The sequence below is a fragment of the Podarcis gaigeae genome, assembly GCF_964106915.1.
Source record: "Podarcis gaigeae genome assembly, chromosome: 11".
NCBI lineage: Eukaryota > Metazoa > Chordata > Lepidosauria > Squamata > Lacertidae > Podarcis > Podarcis gaigeae.
In genome coordinates, this window is record NC_139687.1 from 55,909,188 (window position 1) to 55,929,562 (window position 20,375).

General features: G+C 46.6%; 2 protein-coding genes across 5 annotated transcripts in view; one reads left to right on the forward strand and one right to left on the reverse strand.

Annotated features, from left to right (window-relative positions):
- Positions 1–11,891, forward strand: part of HDHD2 (haloacid dehalogenase like hydrolase domain containing 2) — a 24,225-nt gene extending 12,334 nt beyond the window's left edge. For 2 of the 3 annotated variants that reach the window (XM_083702950.1, XM_083702949.1), the window contains 6 exons: positions 2,347–2,431; positions 4,294–4,510; positions 4,613–4,676; positions 6,426–8,778; positions 8,827–10,678; positions 11,467–11,891. In XM_083702950.1, coding sequence (XP_083559076.1) covers positions 2,347–2,431; positions 4,294–4,510; positions 4,613–4,676; positions 6,426–6,529 — 470 coding nt within the window. In that variant the 3' untranslated portion in view covers positions 6,530–8,778; positions 8,827–10,678; positions 11,467–11,891. The remainder of the gene's footprint in view (positions 1–2,346; positions 2,432–4,293; positions 4,511–4,612; positions 4,677–6,425; positions 8,779–8,826; positions 10,679–11,466) is intronic. The other variant, XM_083702951.1, reaches the window with a different exon arrangement.
- The window catches only part of KATNAL2 (katanin catalytic subunit A1 like 2), a 37,915-nt gene continuing 29,023 nt past the window's right edge, over positions 11,484–20,375 (reverse strand). For both annotated transcript variants that reach the window (XM_083702812.1, XM_083702813.1), the window contains 5 exons: positions 20,073–20,164; positions 17,945–18,055; positions 16,018–16,180; positions 14,636–14,738; positions 11,484–12,163 (listed from right to left, as the gene is read on the reverse strand). In XM_083702812.1, coding sequence (XP_083558938.1) covers positions 12,024–12,163; positions 14,636–14,738; positions 16,018–16,180; positions 17,945–18,055; positions 20,073–20,164 — 609 coding nt within the window. In that variant the 3' untranslated portion in view covers positions 11,484–12,023. The remainder of the gene's footprint in view (positions 12,164–14,635; positions 14,739–16,017; positions 16,181–17,944; positions 18,056–20,072; positions 20,165–20,375) is intronic.

Genomic DNA, 20,375 nt, shown 5'->3' on the forward strand with positions numbered 1-20,375 from the left:
CACTGGGAGAGTCTTCTGTCTGTCCTGCGAGAGATGCACAGTCGCTTTAGGAATTGCAGCAGACCATTACAAGACTCGAGCAGAATTACCTTTCTATACTGCAGGCTTTAATTAAAGTAGAGCACAGAAAACACGTATACTATATTCTGATCGCTTAATGGACCGTTTGCATCGTTCAGTGAAATCCGTACGACCCATAAACCCTCTATGTCCATGACGAGATGGCTTATATTGTTTGTTTGCTTTATTTAAACCTTAATTGAGGGTTTCTTCTTCTTTTTCTCCTCCTGCTTTTGCTGCCTGTCTAAAGCTTAATTTGGACTTCATAGCTTGGCAACGCAATAGCTCGACTCCCATCTGAAGTTCCAGATCTGTGGGGTTTCTTATGCATCTGCTTTCAGCTGTGGTGCCTGTCTTGGCAGATAGGCTCATAGCTCCTCCCCCTGTGACCCCCTTCAATCCTTTGGGTGCCAATTAAAGGGACATATCCTGCTGCAAGCTTAATTTGCTGCACAGGGGGATGGAGGGTGCAGCTAAGGAGGGAAGTGTTAATCCTGCCCAGCTGCAATATTCACAAAGATCACATTCACCACCACCACCCCCCCCACTCCTGGCAATTAGGCTTACAAAATGCTTACATGCTTCCCCTCCCAGACTCATTCCTGGGCAGAACATGAGTGTGTGTCAGAGCACAGCTTGGGTACGCTTCCTCTTGCATTGGCCCTGCCAGCACCAGCCGGCGGCCCCCAGAAAGCGGGCCAAGGTGGAATGTGGCCCTTGCCCAACCCCCCAAAAGTCCCTCCCCTCTGTGCTTTTGGTCAGCTCTGATGCACACTTCTGCAGGTTTTCTGCCTCGCTCTTCCCTCCATATGTAGTGGTTGTGGGTTTTTTAAACTCCGGTTTTCAGTAGTTTAAGTACGCTGAAAGATGTTTAAGCTCCTGTTAGTAACTACTATGGAATTATTCTTGGATAATCTTCATATAAGATTGCTCGCAGATGGATGAGTGTAATCCATCCTTTGGTTAATGGACCCAGAAGCTCCCAGAGAAAGTTGCAAGCGAAATCCACACCAGCTTGCTTTTCAGTTTCTACGTTTTTGTTTTGTAATAATGTTGGGGAGGGCATTGTGGGGCCATCCAAACAGCAACTGATGCCCTCCTTCTGTTAGCTTCTGCAATAGAACTTTCCCTCTGCTCCCCTTTTATGTGTCGTGCACCCTCCCCACATCTGCTCCAGAGGATTGGGGCAGCCCCCCCAAAAAAAAACAAATTTAAGAGGTGTGCAGCTGGAGGTGGGGGCATTCCACAAACAGAAACCGTCTTGCTGATGGAACAAGTTAGTTGGATTCCACTCATGTTCCCCATGCCCAGTTTGAACAGCTGCCATCTCTAACGTTTGACCATTGAAGGCATTGTTCCTCTATTACTATTCAGCTTGCAGATCCATAACAGCCCCTGCCCTCAGATCTGCAAACTACAACACATGACACAAAAGGTAGGAGGAAGCTCAGGCCACCCGTTCTTAAAGCTGCAAAGTTCTTATAATGGCTAACTTCAGTGGAAAAAGTTCAGAGACAGCAGTGGCAAAGAGGCAAAAAGTTCTAGCAGAAAAGTTCAGCAGAATCAGTACAGCGGTCTTGGGTCCCTTTCTCTTCTGCCACCTGAAGATTTCACGCTAAGGCAATTGTATCAGTAACGATACGATATCTTTATTGTCATTGTCCCATACAGAACAATGAAACTGAGAAGTCTACATAAGACATTCAAAAACCCCTAAAAACTCTGAAATCCCATTTTAAAATACAATATACTCCTATAGAGGCTCCTTATACTGTGTTTAAAACCAGAACTGCATTTGGGTAGAAACTGTTTCTCAGGTGGCTAGTCCTAGTCTTTATAACCTGTGGGTTAAACCACAGAGCCTAGGACTTGCCGATCAGAAGGTCAGCAGTTCAAATCCCCGAGACGGGGTGAGCTCCTGTTGCTCGGTCCCTGCTCCTGTCAACCTAGCAGTTTGAAAGCACGTCAAAGTGCAAGTAGATAAATAGGTACTGCTCCGGCGGGGCGGGAAGGTAAATGGCATTTCTGCACGCTGCTCTGTTTAGCCAGAAGTGGTTTAGTCATGCTGACCACATGACCCGGAAGCTGTACACCGGCTCCCTCAGCAAATAAAGTGAGATGAACGCTGCAACCCCAGAGTCAGCCACGACCGGACCTAATGGTCAGGTATCCTTTCACCTTTACCTTTACCTTCTTCCAGGAGGCAGAAGCTGAAAGAGATCATTTCCGGGGTGCGCACTAAGTCAATGTAAGGCGAGCTATTTGGCTGTTCTCTTTTTTTCCCAGGGATCGATACAAGTGAGCCCAATGCTGTGGTGATAGGGCTTGCTCCTGACCATTTCAATTACCAAACGATGAACAAAGCATTTCGGTAAGTCGGAACAACGTGACAAAGAGTTTCTTTATAAGAAACGACTTCCTTTAGCCCCCAACAGGCAATTAACATTTGGCACAAGCTCAGTTTCTACCTGTCACATAGCACACCTCCAGATAACTTTATGACGATACTGTCCCAAGGGTTCTTTTTATTACTGGGAGGATGACAGCAGGGCTTGGTGGTACCAGGTGGAATTCCTGCCTCTCCAGGGGCTTTCAGAGCACAATGAGTCACACTGTTGTCCTTCCAAGTAGGGAAGGACTTTGCTATCTGTTATGGCATTGATGGGGAAACCTGAGGCTTAGAACCTCTCCACCAGGCCCTTAGGGCTCTCCCCAGTCAACACACCCTCCCGGGACATTTTTGCTAATAAATAATATAAAGAGAAGAGGCCCAGCCAAAGAGGACTTTGCCAAGTGCTCTCTCAGACCAGGTGGCAAGAACTTTCCCTGCCCTTCTCAAATGACAGGGCATCCTGGATTGTCCGTTAGTTAATGGATTCTGGAAACAGATTGGTATAGAAATATCAGGAATTGTGGGTAAGAAGGTGGAAATATTTAAATTAATGGTTCTTATTAGCCTGAGTGGGACACGGGTGGCGCTGTGGGTTAAACCACAGAGCCTAGGACTTGCCGATCATGAAGGTTGGTGGTTCGAATCCCCGCGACGGGGTGAGTTCCCATTGCTCGGTCCCTGCTCCTGCCCACCTAGCAGTTTGAAAGCACATCAAGTGCAAGTAGATAAATAGGTATCACCACGGTGTTTCCATGCGCTGCTCTGGTTCACCAGAAGCGGCTTAGTCATGCTGGCCACATGACCCAGAAGCTGTTTGCCGGCTCCCTCAGCCAATAAAGCGAGATGAGCGCCACAACCCCAGAGTCGGCCATGACTGGACCTAATGGTCAGGGGTCCCTTTACCTTTACCTTTATTAGCCTGAGTAGCACCAAGTTAGAAACAAAAGAGAAATGTAAATGGGTAAAATTGATGGTAATTGCAGCCAGATGGGTTATAGCGAGTAATTGGAAAAATGCAGAAGAGCTAGGAGTGAACCAATGGAGGGAAAAATAGAAAAATATTATAATCTTAGAATATCTAACTGTGAAGATACGTAAAATGAAAGGGTTTAAGGTCCGTGAAGAGGATTGGTTTGAGAAGATATTGAATTATTTGGGCAGGTTTGAACAATTTGGGGCAATTAAAATGTTAAAAGTTAAATAAAGCTTGTGGAGGGAGGAATGTTAAGGTACAGTGGTGCCTCGCAAGACGAAATTAATCCGTTCCGTGAGGCTCTTCATATGGCGTTTTTTTCGTCTTGCGAAGCAAGCCCATTGACAGCTTAGCGGATTAGCGCTATTAGCGGTTTAGCGGCTTTTAGCGGCTTATCAGCTTAGCGGATCAGCTGATAAGCAGCTTAGCTGCTTAGAAAAATGGGGGGAAAGGGGACAAAACCCGCAGGAACTCACAAGACATTTTCGTCTTGCGAAGCAAGCCCATAGGGAAATTCGTTTTGCGAAGCACCTCCAAAATGGAAAACCCTTTCGTCTAGCGGGTTTTCCATCTTGCGAGGCGTTCGTCTTGCGGGGCACCACTGTATATAGAATTGTATACATGGTTGTTATTTGAATATATTATTGATTATGTATACCCAATGTGTCAGCCACCTGTGGGGTTTCAGGGTTTGTTTTCAGTGTTTGTGTTTTGGTGGTTGGTAAAAAAATTAAAATTAACTTAAAAAAATGACAGGGCATCCCGTTGGCCAATGTGAGAACAGGTTGCTGGACTAGGTGGGCCATTGGCCTGATCCAGGAGGCTCCACTTACGTTCTTATTTTCCTCCCGCCCCTTCCTTTCTCAAGACTGATCCTCGATGGCGCTCCCCTCATAGCTATACACAAAGCCAGGTATTACAAGAGGAAAGACGGGCTCGCTCTCGGCCCTGGACCTTTCGTCACGGGGCTGGAATACGCAGCCGACGTGGAGGCCACCGTGGTGGGGAAGCCCGAGCGGACGTTCTTCCTGGAAGCTTTGCGTGGTATCGGCTGCACGCCAGAGGAAGCTGTCATGATTGGCGACGTGAGTGCCTGAGCATGTTAACCCGCCTTCAAGATGGAGGCTCTCGCAGAGTGTCCGGGAACCAAGCCGGCCTAACATTTTGGTTCCCCTTTGCCTTGGCAGGACTGCAGGGATGACGTGGGAGGCGCCCAGAACGCTGGGATGCTGGGGATACTGGTGAAGACGGGTAAGCACCATCTCACCGTGCCTCTTGCTTGTCTGGGTGGAAGCTAGAGGGATGCATGCGCGTGCAGGATCTAGCCTGTTGCAGAAAGGTAAAAGCTTTAAATGGGGAGATGTAGACACTCATCTTTGGTAGGTGTTAAGCATGTCATAGGGACGCGGGTGGCGCTGTGGGTTGAACCACAGAGCCTTGGGCTTGCCGATCAGGAGGTCGGCAGTTCAAATCCATGCGACGGGGTGAGATCCCGTTGCTCGGTCCCTGCTCCTGCCAACCTAGCAGTTCAAAAGCATGTCAAAGTGCAAGTAGATAAATAGGTACCGCTCCAGTGGGAAGGTAAATGGCGTTTCCGTGCGCTGCTCTGGTTCGCCAGAAGCGGCTTAGTCATGCTGACCACATGACCCGGAAGCTGTACGCCGGCTCCCTTGGCCAATAAAGCGAGATGAGCGTTGCGACCCCAGAGTTGGCCACGACTGGACCTAATGGTCAGGGGTCCCTTTACCTTTACGCATGTCATAGGTTATCTTGTTATTATCCATGTCATGGGCTGCTTATTTATTTCACAAGATTTATATACCACCGGACACCTCAAATTGTTTGACCCCCCCAAAAAAACAGTTAAAAGAACCATTTAAAACGTTTGAACAAATACCGTATTTTTCACTCTATAAGACACACTTTTCCCCTCCTAAAAAGTAAGTATAAGACGAACTTTTCCCCTCCTAAAAAGTAAGGGGAAATGTGTGCGTGTCTTATAGAGCGAATGCAGGCTGTGCAGCTATCCCTGAAGCCAGAACAGTAAGAGGGTGTGCACCGATCCCTCTTGCTCTTCTGGCTTCAGGGATTGCCATGCAAAGCCTCTTGAGCGTAGCGGAAGCACTCCTCCCTCTTCGCTCTGGAGGCTTTGCGTTGCTTCTTGTTTCTTGTTTTCCTCCTCTAAAAACTAGGTGCGTCTTATGGTCGGGTGCGTCTTATGGAGCGAAAAGTACGGTAATTAAAATCTACAATTAAGATAAAAATCAGATTGAGACATATGGCAACGTTCTACATATCTGGGCAGGCTTGTCTAAACTGTTTTTAGAAGATGCTGAAAAAAGGGGCCTGCCTGATTTCAGTAGTCAAGGAGTTCCAAAGTGTGTGCTGCCACAAGAAAAGACGGATTCCTTACAAGTGCAGAGCAAGTATCGCGGCACCTGTAACACCACCAGTTCTGCAGAGCAAAGAGGTTGAGTGTGTTGGGATTTTTATATCTCACCAGCTGCGAGAAGCAGCACAATGGTTGTTGACATCATGTGATGTCTGGGAGCATGAGACAGGAAGTCTCTGCTTGTTCTCAGTAACTGGAGAGTTACTTTCGCTTCTGAGTGAAGTGAGTGTTGAGTCGTACTTCTATGCTTGTTGCTCAGGAGAGCAGACATGTCGGATGAAAGCTTAGCGTACAGTCTGTAAATAAAGCAGTGTGTAGACTACTGACTGTCTCTTTCTTCTGTGATGGGATACCAGAAGGCGAGTGTGCTCCTTTAGAAGGGAGGGGTCGCTTATTACCGGTCTCTCTGGACTGAGGGCAATTTCCAGCCAGAGAGTGACCACTGGAGAGACGCTTCAGTGTCTTGGGAAGGTGGCACCCTTCCCGGGCATTTTTCCAACAGAGTGGGCATAGTTGGGAACAGTTATAACACATAGATGTCAGGAATGTGTTATGCCAACGCGAACCAGGTGTTGAGACAGAGCATTTTCTCTCTGCTTTTGTTACAGGGAAATACCGAGAGGGGGATGAAGGCAAAATTACTCCTCCTCCGTACTTAACTTGCGAGAGCTTTCCCCATGCTGTAGACCACATCCTCCGACATCTCCTATGAAGAAGCCTGCAAGAGTTGCACATCGCCATCACGTGCCAAAGGCTGAAACATCCGGCGGCATCCTCAGCAGAGCCCAAGCAGACTTGCTTGGGTGAGCTTTTGCTGGACGGCACCAAGTGATCACATCTGAATGCTGTCCCCGGAAGGGTAGCTTCCTGTGCATAGGAATCACAGGGAAGAGTCGTAGCCTAGCCTTCACCCTGCCTGGCACGCCAGTTTTCTTGTTCTTTTCACGGCAGGGAGAGCTCAAATAGATGTCCCCCCCTTGTCTGCTGTCTAGCATGGCACCTTCTGCACTTTTGCAGAATGCATAGCTCAGTTATTCCTGCGGCATGACATTTGAACGGAAAAGGAGATAAACGCTAAGCCCAAGCCTTGTTAGAAAACACTGAGGCATGAGTGGACTGGCCTCTCTCTTCCCTTCCTGTTCCGACCTCCTTCCCACACTGATGCTATGAGCAGGGGAATTCTCAGGTGTTGTTTCTGAGCTCTGGGTGATAAGTGTGTGTGTCAACAGTACAGTGCTGGTCAATAACTGAGTTTGCTTGTTTGCCAGAGTCCAAAAGCAGCCAAGGCTTGCCTTTCACCTAAACAAAGTTTTTGATTAATCCCAACATCACCAACCCCATTTAAACCACTTCATGGTAACGTGTGTGGTGTGTTTTTTTTAAGCGACATGGTAAACGGTACCACAAGCTATCATTTACTGGAAGCCTAAATTGCAAAATATCAAGGGATTTTTGTTTAGGTTACTTACCATGGCTAGCTACTTTCCTCCTCCTGATCCAATTAACTACAGCCGGGCTGCATCTTAATTAGCGATTCTTAATTTAAAGCATTCCTACCATTCATTCATAATCATATTCATGGCTGAACTTCTGCCAGCCCATTAATAGAGGCCAGGGTTGTTTTTCAATTTTTACGCACATATTAGAACTACCAGGGCTTTACAGATGTTTTAATTAGGCGGGGTTATTAACAGGAATGGCTTGGAAACAGAGATCTGGTCCATAATGGCTTCTATAGACCATGAATTTCTGATGTTAGACTTCAATGGGGGCCTATTAATTTGACAGTTGCAAGGTTTCATTGGGTTGGGGGAGTCCCCCATCCATTTCCTTACGGAGAGGGAAAATCCTAGGGAAACCATGGGGACAAATTCCCCACTTTTTATGGGGTTTTGTTAGTACAGCTGTAAAATGAAATTGCAATTTGAAGCAAGTCCCATCCTTCCCGCACATGCTAACAGCACCAAAATGAGCTAACTTTTGTAATGGCAGTAAATGGCTTTTCTGGACCATTTGCAAAACTAAGAATGGAGCCCTTTTTGTTTACTTTATGGTGCTCCTGAGTGTTAAATTATTAGACTGTAATTGTAGCAGCGGCTTTACTGAAAGAGCAGGTTTCTTAATGAGCTATAGCTACAATCTCTTTTGGATGGAAAAGACACCAGGACTGTAACGGAGACCGTAGCTGAGTGGAAACAAGATTAGGAACACTGATCAGAGATTCATATAACAAAAGACACAACAAAACACAACCGTTTAGGCAAAGTTAACTGCCGATTTCAAGCAGCAGCATTAAGCACATGTGTAAATCTTTCCTTCACTCTGGCAGGATCCAACCCTAATTGTTGTTTCTTAAATGGGAAATGCTGCCCTGATGAGAAAGAGTGAGCTATAAATATGGTAACAGCAAAACCTAAAACAATCGTCTTTAAAAAACCACTGGCCCAAATCCAGTGAGACTTGCACACAGGCAAATAGGGTTAGGACTACAACACAGATTCCATTGAAATTAACTAGTTAGTTAGAAATGACAAATCCCACTGTTTGCCGTGGGATGTGCATGCCAATCTTACGCACATTTACCCAGAAGTTAGTCCAAGTTCCATGGAGCTTACTTCCGATTAACAGTGCACAGGACTGCAGCTGTACTCAAAGCTAACTTTAGCTTGCTCATTAAAAACACTGTGGTCCCAGTTTGAAAGACTGAGATAGAGTCCTGTGTTATCTTCTTTTATAGTCAGAACTATAAGATCAGAACCCCCATCGTTCAGCCCGGACACTGAGGTCCAGTGCTGAGGGCCTTCTGGCGGTTCCCTCACTGCGAGAAGTGAGGTTACAGGGAACCAGGCAGAGGGTCTTCTTGGTGGTGGCGCCCGCCCTGTGGAACGCCCTCCCATCAGATGTCAAGGCAATAAGCAACTATCTGACTTTTCAAAGACATCTGAAGGCAGCCCTGTTTAGGTAAGTTTTTAATGTTTAATGCTGTATTGTTTTTAATATTCGGTTGAGGTAAGTTTTTAATGTTTAATGCTGTATTGTTTTTAATATTCGGTTGGGAGCAGCCCAGAGTGGCTGGGGAAACCCAGCCAGATGGGTGGGGTATAAATAAATTATTATTATTATTACACAGACTCATCCCCAGAAACATAACAATGCTTTATTCTGGGACAAGGAGGGTCAGGTGGTGTGAAATGCAACATGTCGGCAATGCTGGCATTGACCTGCCAAAACAGATTAGATGTACAAAACAAGTGGAGTGACTCCCTTTTGTTTTGGTTCTTCCCTTTAACGTGGCTGTGGGGAGCTCCAGATTCAACAGCAGAAGCAGTGTTGCAAGTGTGTGCACTTGTGAACATGTCCTTATCCCTTTCATCATGCTCTGCTTCCTGACCAAGTTTATCCTGCGTTTTTCTGATCATTCTGCCTCTCCCCCCCCCTCAGGTGTTCCTTGATAAACTTTAGTAGCCCTAACCTAGCTAAAGTTACTTGTGGACATTTATTTAACTGACCTATTGTTAAAGCACTTATTAGCCATCTTTCCAGGGCTCAAGGTAGCATACATTCATTATTATTCTTCATCATCATCATTTTAAAGTAACACAAACTAATAACCACTTGAAAAACCAAACAAAAAACCACAAACATTGAGTGAACAGACCAGACAAGGGAAACACCTCTGAAAGGTCCACCAAGCTCTAAGGGTCAGGGGAACTGTTATCATTAGGGCCAGGTGATATATCATCCAAAACTGATTTAAAGTCCATATTGTGAGATTGGCTTCATAATTTGACCTGGCAAAATATCACAAACCATTGTGTGTGTGTGCGCGCTATGTAGGAATCGCAATGTGGCAAACCCCATGAAGCTAGCCAATGCTTTTCTCGATTCTTGCAGCCCCTGTTAACTCTGCTGGTTCAGCTCTCCCCTGCTTCACGCAGGGGGCCATGAATCACAAGAGCAGGCGCCAGCAAAAATAACGTGGGGGAAACCGTGTAGCCAGCCAATGCCTCTACATTGCTCCATCCTTATTTCAGACATCGTGATGTACAGTGGTACCTCGTGTTACGTACCGCCCCCCCTTACAAATGCTTTGGGTTATGTGCTCCGCTAACCTGGAAGTAGATGCCCTTGTTGCGAACTTTGCCCCAGGATGCGAGCGGAAGTCGCGCTCCGGCGGCGTGGCAGCAGCAGCGTGAGGCACCATTAGCAAAAGTGTGCCTCGTGTTACGAGGGGTTTCCAGTTACGAACGGACCTCCGGAACAGATTAAGTTCATAACCGGAGGTACCACTGTACTGGTATATTGCAACGTTTAGCTGGTTGATATATCACGATGTTGAAAGCCAGAAATCACCCAGCCCTAGTTATCATCCATAAATTTGCTGCTGTTATTACCCACCCTTCATCAGCAGGTCCCCAGGGGAGGTTACAACAATTTAAAATCCCAAATTAAAAGCAGTTCCAGTCGCATCAGTTTAGCGGTTCCACAGCCTAGGGGCAATTTGACATGAAGGCCCTATGTCTAGCTTTAGAAGATCATATGATGTAAAGGAGAGACACACGAATAGGGGAAGCCTCTGAGTCTCCCACTGAAGCCAAATCCATGGCCCTGGTATCCTCTTCCGAGGAAGAAGCAGCTTTTGCGAGGGCAATGGGTCAACTTTCATAGGAAAGCAGCCTGCAGGACAGGATTAAGCACCCCTCCTCACTGCTGCGTCTCCCACAGCTGCAATGTTCAAAAACTGTTGGGAGGTTACCCAGCTCTAAGGCTGCGTCATGTTTGGCCCCGAGACACAAGTGATCCCTTCACTTACGGGGAAATACTCTTTGAAACGTCTACCTTAGATTCTCAATAAACTCAGGCAAGCGAGTTCTTAAACAACTCCTAACCCACAATAATACTACAACCAGACTTAACACGGACACTGGCACCAGAGCCTGCAATAAACCCAGATGCCAACTTTGCTGCCACATACACCCGGACAACACCATTACTGGCCCCAACAACATCACACATACCATCTCGGGACTATTTAATTGCTCATCGTCTAACATTGTGTATGCCATCAAATGCCAACAGTGTCCTTCAGCTCTCTATATTGGACAAACAGGCCAAACCTTACGCCAAAGAATAAACGGACATAAATCTGACATCAGGAATCACAAGACAGAGAAACCAGTAGGAGAACACTTCAATCTCCCAGGACATTCTATACAAGATCTCAAAGTAGCTGTTCTATTACAAACGAATTTCAGAAATAGACTGGAAAGAGAAGCTGCTGAATTGCAACTTATTACCAAACTTAAAACCATGGAGAGACCTGGTCTGAACAAAGACATTGGATTCTTATCTCATTATACATGACAAAGCCATTTTTCACCTTCTCACCCCTTGCTTTTTCCTGTAAGACCTATTGCAGTCGTTAAGAGTCGTCAACAGGCTCATCACAGCTATCTGCCAATCACCCATTCCCACCACCCTTCTGAGTAATACCCCTCCCCACCTTCTCACTATATAGAAGGGTCTGGTGACTTCTGTTTCAGTGTATCTGAAGAAGTGTGCATGCACACGAAAGCTCATACCAAGAACTAACTTAGTTGGTCTTTAAGGTGCTACTGGAAGGAATTTTTTTATTTTGTTTTGACTCAGGCAAGCGATGAATGGGATCCCAGAATGCATCCCTCAAAGAGGACCAGTAGTTTATTCTTCATCGTTGCAAGTCCTGCTCAACACCTGCTGCTTTTAATACAAGGATCCCTGAGAAGTCCAACTAACCACCACCTCTTCTGGTATTGCAAATATTGTCCTTGTTCCTCTGAAGAGGGGAGCGCCAGCAGCAAAATACTTGTGGTGTCAGTGTGTGGTGGATCCCAAGTGTCAGCAAGGAGGTGTGTGTGTCTGGTGGTGGATGTAAGAGGCTATTACAATTAATTGCATTTCAGGCATAAAATACAGTGCAAAAATATTTTCTGTTGCATATTAGTAAAGGCAGGAGAGAGGAGAGGCTCAGCAGCAAACAACCAGAAAGCCCCTCTCAGTTCTTAAAATAAAAATAAAAATTTGTGTGCACCTTTGAGAATGGATTGTTCCGTTTCTCTTAGAAAGGAAAAATAATATCCGTATTAATGTTAAGTATTCAGTCTCTGGCTCCCAGAAATTCATTGGGATCTGGATGGTTGAAATCTTGACTTGGTAGGGGGTGGAGTTCAGACGGACTCAAATTCTTTTTGCCACTCAGTGTATTTTTGGCTCAAGTTCTTAGCAGAGGGCTTCGTGTGAGTGATCACATCCAGGAAGTCTTCGGTGGTGACTGTGTCCAGTTCAATTACAGGTAAGCTCCCGCTGTCTGCGGAAAGAAGAGCATGGACCAAAACAAACACACACACCATTTGTTCATGTTATTGTCCCAGCCGCCCTGCTGATAGCATATACATTGACAAAAGAAGAATGGGTGTAAATACTACTCAAGTCTTCCCTTGAATATGGAAGAAGCTGCGGGAGGTGGGGGATAGAGTTGGTCAGATGACGGGCTTGAGGGGGAATGTACCGTATTTTTCACTCTATAAGACACACCAGACCATAAGACACACCTAGTTTTTGGAAGAGGAAAACGGGGGGCGGGATTCTGAATCCCAGAAGCCAGGACAGCCAGCGGGATTCTTGCTTAGCCACGCACAGCCTCTCCCCAACAATGGGAGCCTCCATCCCCTGCCCGGGAGAGACTGCTCCCCCAAGAGCCGTGTTCCCTTTAAAAAGCCCCCAAGAGCTGCACACACGCTCCACACGGCTCTTTAAAGGGAGCGCTGAGCAGAGCCTCCCGCCTGCATTCCCTCCATAAGACACACACACATTTCCCCTTACTTTTTAGGAGGGGAAAAGTGCGTCTTACAGAGCGAAGAATACCTTGTCCTTATTCTGTGAGGGTGGGGTTTGTTGGAGGCATGTGGGGAGAGGTGACAACACCTCTTTAGCAGCAAAAGGGAAAGAGGGAGAAGGAAGTGGGGAAGTCGCCAGGAAAGTTGCTGGGCAGAGAGAGGTGAGGTATCTAAAAGATTCCTAGCTATCAAGGTGAGAAGCAGCACTTCTGATGACTTAGTTGGGTGTAACAGTGACTATCAATCCTACCTCCTGGACACTGAATGGGTGCTGAAAGTTTTAAAATGGTGCCAGCCCAGAAGCTTGACTAAATAAAATGTCTGCAAAAAGCCTAGGAAAAATTATTCTGCTGCTCAGGTGAGGTGGAGAAGAGATATCGCCATTTATTTTGGGCTCCGCTGGCAAAATAGCCTCGGGCTCTTGAAACTTGCTGGTGAGTAATTGGGAGGGAGGTGGGACAAACAGATGACTACGTCCTGGCTAAATACTCCTAGAATGGGTCTGATGCTCCCTCGTTCACTTTTAAATTTATAAACGGTAGGATATGGGCAGAGCATTTCCAGTAAAAGAACTGGCCAGTTTCCCTTTCAACTCGGCTTGCTTGGAACATGAGAGCCTGGCTATCTGTAATGAAGACTCTTGAGGTTTCTCCAGGACAGCAGTGAAACTTCCCTCTGAGGCGCCAGGCCATCATATCAAAAGTTGTGATGTTTTTAGGGGTGCTTCATAACAGGAAATAGAACGCCCTGACTGCAGTTCGTCGCTGGAAGATAGCTAGTGCACAGCACTCTGCAATAGCAGGCGACTGCCTGTGCAGCTTGAACACTCAAAAAACTTATTTACAGTGGTACCTCGAGATGCGAACGGGATCCATTCTGGAGCCCCGTTTGCATCCTGAATAGAATGCAGGACGCGACTGCACGTGCGCAGGTTGCATTTTGCCGCTTCCGCGCATGACGTCATTTTGAGTGTCTGCGCATGCGTGAGCAGCGAAACCTGGAAGTAACGCTCTCTGTTACTTCCGGGTTGCTGCAGAGAGCAACATAAAAGCGCTCAGCCTAAAGCACATTCAACCTGAGGTATGACTGTACTTACTTGTTTTTATTAAATTTCCTTACTGCCCATTTGAGGACCACAGGACAGTTTACAATATCATTGGCATCCATTTGTCTCGAGAGACAGTGGAGTTGCACCCCCAGGGGTGCAATCAAACTGCTGTGTTAGCAGCACTGAAGTGACCTCCCTGGGATGAAAGCCTGGGCAGTGACAAGACCTGCTCCCCCCCTCGGCCTTGGTCCAAAGGACAGAGGTGGTCCAAAGGAAAGCAGAGCAAGACATTTGGCACCAGCTTGACTGCAGGAGTTGCTGGAAATGCCATCCAACCGTCTTAGGGACTCTACTCGGGATTTGTGTAGGGTTCACTCCTTTTCCCAAAGATGTCCCACAAGGCAGTGAGGTTTAGAACCACAGTTTTCCTTCTCCTAGATCAGCCTTTCTCAACCTTGGGTTCTCAGGTGCTTTTGGCCTACAACTCCCATGATCCCTAGCTAGCAGGACCAGTGGTCAGGGATGATGGGAGTTGTAGTCCAATAACATCTGGGCACCCAAGGTTGAGAAACACTGCCCTAGATGGACTACGTTCCCATGTGAACAAGCCCCACATGCCCCTCACTTCCCCTTGCAACACGTGCAGAGACTGCCTTCTTGACCGCTGGACCCACTATTGGTCTCATCCGCTCAATCCACCAGAACTTGTCCTCGCATGCAGGTGAAGTCCCTAACTCACCAGGAGTTTGAGACCCATCAGCTACCCCAACCTGGTTTAGTCAAACCAGCCAGTCAAAACTGTTCATAGAGTGTGGCCACTGTCGCATGTAGACAGCTTGCAGGAGGCACAGGTGGGAGCTGAGAGCTGGTTTACAATATAAAAACACAGGTGTACCTGGCTGATGATTTTCAAGGGCAGTGAAGATTTTTCTCACAGGGCGCATAGCAGCTTCTTTGCAGACCAACTTGATGTCGGAACCAGAGTATCCTTCCATCTCCTAATAAGTAAATTGGAAAGACACAGTTCAGTCTTCAGGAACTTTCCAATGCAAATGTAGCATTTCAAAGAACATGGGATTTTTCAGAAAGTGATTGAGATCCAGAGGAACGCCCCTCCACAAGCATGTCCATTTAGAATATGGCTCCCCCCCCCACTATTATTTTCCCCCAATTCCTGCCCTACTGAAGTGAAGGAAGACCAACCATTCCTCAGTACACGCTGCTCTTACCTGCCCAGCTCTTTTGCCTCTCATATGGCAGTTGCCCCACTCATTGATGCCAAGTGGGCACTTCAGTTTCATCCCAGTACGTTTCCAAGCACAATTCAAAGTGCTGGTGCTGAGCTTTAAAGTCCTAAATGGCCTCGGCCCAGTATGCCTGAAAGAGCGTCTCCACCCCATCATTCTGCCCAGACACTGAGGTCCAGAGCCAAGGGCCTTCTGGCGGTTTCCTCCCTGCGATAAGTGAGGTTACAGGGAACCAGGCGGAGGGCCTTCTCAGTGGTGGCGCCTGCCCTGTGGAACACCCTCCCATCAGATGTCAAAGAGATAAACAACTATCTGACTTTTAGAAGACATCTGAAGACAGCCCTGTTTAGGGAAGTTTTTAATGTTTGATGTTTTATCATGTTTTTAATATTCTGTTGAGAGCCGCCCAGAGTGGCTGGGGAAACCCAGCCAGAAGGGCAGGGTATTAATATTATTTTTTATTTTTATTATTATTATTATTATTATTATTATTATTATTATTATTGTGGTACCTCGGGTTAAGAACTTAATGCGTTCTGGAGGTCCGTTCTTAACCTGAAACTATTCTTAACCTGAAGCACCACTTTAGATAATGGGGCCTCCTGCTGCTGCTGCTGCGCGATTTCTGTTCTCATCCTGAAGCAAAGTTCTTAACCTGAGGTACTATTTCCAGGTTAGCCGAGTCTGTAACCTGAAGCATATGTAACCTGAAGCGTATGTAACCCAAGGTACCACTGTATTATTATTATCCTTTGCTTGTGAACCTTGTTCCAAACAACCCAAACAAAAGTAACAGACATGGAGGTTTCCAGACCAGTCTCCCAGCCGGGAGGAGGCACAAAATGGAACTGCGTCAGCTGCCTTGAAGGCTGTCCCCCAAAACATGGCTCTTGGGGTGGTGGGCCTCTTTTCTGTTGAGTCAGTTTGGCGCATGCCCAGGTCTACTTACGATGCACTGTGTGTATATGCGTTGCCCTCTGTGAAAGCTCCCTGTGAGGTGCAGCCGTTGACAGCGATGGCTTCTCCTCACCTGACTGAGCAAGCTGTAGTCTAGCTCTGTCCTCAGTTCGACTCCGCCGCTGTTGCTCACAGAAGGAAGCCAGTGCTGGACCATGGCCTGCCTTGCCTCTTTATTCGGGAGGTCCACCAGGATCCTCTTCTCGAGCCGGCGCAACATCGCGTAATCCAGTTCCCTAGAAAAGGAAAGGGGAAGGGGAAGAATGACTGTGGGTACGGGGGGGGGGGGGTCTGTTCGCCATTTTCTGAAGCGTGGACTGTGATCTCTACGAAATCATGGGAAAGGGTGGAGAGGGATTGCAAGTCCCAGACTGGCTCAGGCTCCGTTAGGGCAGGACTTGTCCACAAGTGCACTTTTATGCTTGAACGGAGATTGCAGGGGGCGGGACTAGATGAGCCTTGGGAGTCCCTTTCCAACTCTATGATTCTCACATGAGGACGGCAGAATCAAGCAGGAATCTGCATGCAGGAATGGGCTATCAGTGACCTAAGATCAGACCATCAGAACTTAGAACTTCAACATACAGTGCTTTACAACAGAGGCTGTTCGCACTTCCATATTTATTTATTTAAATTTATTTAAATAAATAAATAAATAGCACACCACTCTAGGCAGCTTCCAGCAAAATATAAAAATACAATAAAACATCAGACATTAAAAATTTCCCTAAACACGGCTGCCTTCAGATGTCTTCTGAAAGCCAAATAGTAATTAGGCAGCGTTTTTATCATTATTGAACAACTTACATACTGCTTGATTATAGGAAATCTTGTAAGCGTTTTAAAAGAAATATTAAAATTATCAAGAAGAAACACTTTAAACGTTTAGAATTGATATTAACAGTAATTAACATTAACAGGCATGCCCACGTCAGGGCAGGCTTGCTTAAACAAAAATGTTTTGGGACTACAACTCCCATCATCCCTAGCTAACAGGACCAGTGATCAGGGATGATGGGAATTGTAGTCCCACAACATCTGGAGGGCCAAGTTTGGCTATGCCTGCTCTAAGCTATAGCTTGTTTAGCTTATACGTAAATCCGGCACTGATTAAAAGCCTTCCATGAGTGCAACAGCATCAACAGGACTTCCACCCAATATACTAAGAAGAATCTGGATAGTACGTATTTTCAGCTATTCCACTAGATCTAAAGGTAAAGGTAAAGGGACCCCTGACTATTAGGTCCAGTCATGGCTGACTCTGGGGTTGTGGCGCTCATCTCGCTTTATTGGCCGAGGGAGCCAGCGTACAGTTTCCGGGTCATGTGGCCAGCATGACTAAGCCGCTTCTGGCGAACCAGAGCAGTGCACGGAAACGCCGTTTACCTTCCCGCCGGAGCGGTACCTATTTATCTACTTGCACTCTGACGTGCTTTCGAACTGCTAGGTTGGCAGGAGCAGGGACCGAGCAACGGGAGCTCACCCTGTCGCGGGGATTCGAACTGCCGGCCTTCTGATCAGCAAGTCCTAGGCTCTGTGGTTTAACCCACAGCGCCACCCGCGTCCCCTCCACTAGATCTACGTGACATTAAAAAAACTGAAGGGTTTTATCCTCAAACTTTTAAAAGTCACCTTTTAATACCAATGAAATCCATCCTTGCCTATTTATAGAGCATATCTTTCCTGAGCACTGGATGTTTTAAGCACCTTAAGCGTTTCTTTGCTGAAACCCTTCTTTAGCTTAGCCATAGTAAATAACTTGGCCATCAAGCCCCTTTTTAAATATTAGCAGCTGGCTTGGGCCGGCATATGTTGCCTTTACGGAGGATTATGCACTCCTGCGGCAAGAACTGCAGCAGCAAAGTAAAAAGCTCCCAATTAATCTTTGAAGGCTTTAACCAAATATCAAGGCTTTTACTGCTCTGGGTCTAAGTGAAATCTTTATCTGTGTTTAGAGGCTCACGCAAATGTATTCAAAGCGTACTCTCCGGATCTCTTACCAGGGCAAGTTGGAAGCCGCTAAAACAAAGACAAGATCATCTGACCGGGCCAGGCCATCCATCTGCACCAGTAATTCCGTTTTCATCCTCCGGCTTCCTTCGTGTTCACCGCTACCCGGATGTGGAGGATGGAGAAAGGGAGGGGCGGAGTCAATGTTATTCCCTGGACTGCATCAGGACCACTGCCGTTACAGAGACAGGGACAAGCTCGGAAGCACAAGCCCATTCATGGGTTTTGCATCTCCCTGTCTCGCCCAACCCCCAGTTCCAAGCACGGTTAAGTTCCATGAGATAAAACCGAAGCATTATGTCCAAACTTCATGACGATTAATGCCCAGAAGTTAATTCTGCAATGAATCCACTCATGTAAGAGCACTAAAACGAAAGGAAATGCACACTTTGGAGTTTTATCTTTGCATGCAGATTAAGACAAGAGGCACTGAGCAGATCCCAAAGCCAGCATTTAGTGAGAAGGCTATTAAGTCTTAAGTTAGATCAGCTTGGATAATTACAGGGAACAGAAACGGGCTATAGTTCAGTGGCAGTATGCAAGCTTTGTACATTCCGGATAAAAATCAGGCAATATGGACTTCTGGTCTGATTCAGAGTGTCTTACTAATCCTATATATCCTTGCGTCAAACTATGGTGCAAACTGCTGAGAAGCTCTCAAAATAAATGGTGGCAGCCCCCCAAAAAACATCTGTAACCGTTCGCTACTCCTGTTTGGCTGAATGTGGGACATGCAGGAGAGCTTCGCAGCAGATATTGTCATTCTTGTACCAAAGTCTGCATTCTGCGATTGGGCGACAGCCAATTTCACAGGTTTCCTTGGCGAGATCTTGCGCTCTGCTTGGAATGTGCTTGATGGTGGAAGTTACTTTATCATTTATTTATAAAAATATTTATCTACCACTACATCATCGAGAACAACAAAAGCTTTTACAATAGCATTTGTATATAAGGAAAGTACATAAAAAATTTAAACCCAAGGCCGTCAAGCAACTATTAGGGAAAGATGAATTCTGAATTGCCCGAAGAAGCCTGGTGGGATAGAAGGATTTTCAGCAGATGTTTAAAGGTTGGAACAGAAAGCATCTGCTGATTCACTACTGGAAGAGTATTCCACAATTCTGGGTCGACGACACCCTAAAGGCTCCATTTTGATGCCCAATGAGCCTTGTCAACATGGAAAATAACCAAGAACACTTCTCAGTAATTGAGCTAGGATAAAAGGGTCTAGGCCAGGGTTTCCCAAATTTGGATCTCCAGCTGTTTTTGGACTACAAATCCCACCATCCCTGACCACTGGTCCTGCTACCTAGGGATGATGGGAGTTGTAGTCCGAAAAGCATCTGGAGACTCAAGTTTGGGAAACCCTCATCTGGGCGGTCCTTAAGGTACCCTGAATCTAAGCCGCTCAGGGATTTGTAGATTAATACAGAGACCTTGAACCTGGCTCAGAAGGAGAATGACTGTACGGACGGACGTTGGCTGGGATGTAAAAGCGGGTGGGTGGACTATTAGAGGGATGTGGAACCTATAGCTCTTGAGATGCTGTGGGACTACAACTCCCATCATTCCTGGCCATTGGCCATGTTGGGTGGGACTGATGGAAGCTGCATTGCACCATCATCTGAAGGGCCACAGATCAGGGCTGGAGAAGGGCAAGGCCCAGGGAGAACCCTAAGAGCTGGATAAAGAGACCTAGAGGTTTCATCTGGACCTGGGCCTCAGGTTCCCCACCCTTGACATAAACTCACATACTTGCTGATTACTCTTATATTCCAGCTTTCCTCTGGGGAGCTCGGAACAAGAGTATACTAGGTAGCACATTCAGGCAGACACAGATCAGACCCAGGCACGCTTAACCCAGGGGGAAGGCTAAGTAGCTTAAGTCACAGACCTACTGGCACAAACAGATTTGGCTTTCCAGACATACTGTGTTCGTTCCTTTTTTTGAATGTAGGGATGTTTAGAGTCAGAAGTGGAAGAGCAAGATATACGGAAGGGAAAATGGATTTTTCTTGCAGTGAGCAAGGTAGGTTTATTTCTAAGCCGTTCAGGAATAGGATCTGCCTTATGGAAAACAGTCGGCCAAAGGGTATCCCCCACTTAAACGTTTGTTACCCTGGGGCTGTTCCTCGTTGGCTCATGACGGACTCCAGCTCATCCAGGAAGATTGTGGAGGGGGCGTGGTAGCGGGCAAGTTCAAATAACACCTGTCCAAAAAGAAAAGGGGAGGAAGGGAGAGACAGCTCAAGTCAGGAGAGACAAATCTCCCCACTGCCATGCTCTTGTGCAACTTCAGTCACTGGGGATCACAAATGGGGAGAGCGCTGTGAAACATGGACCACTTATAAACGCCATCTCCAACTCCTTGAAAGATTCCATCAATGGTGTCCCCAAAAAATTTTACACATCACTTGGGAA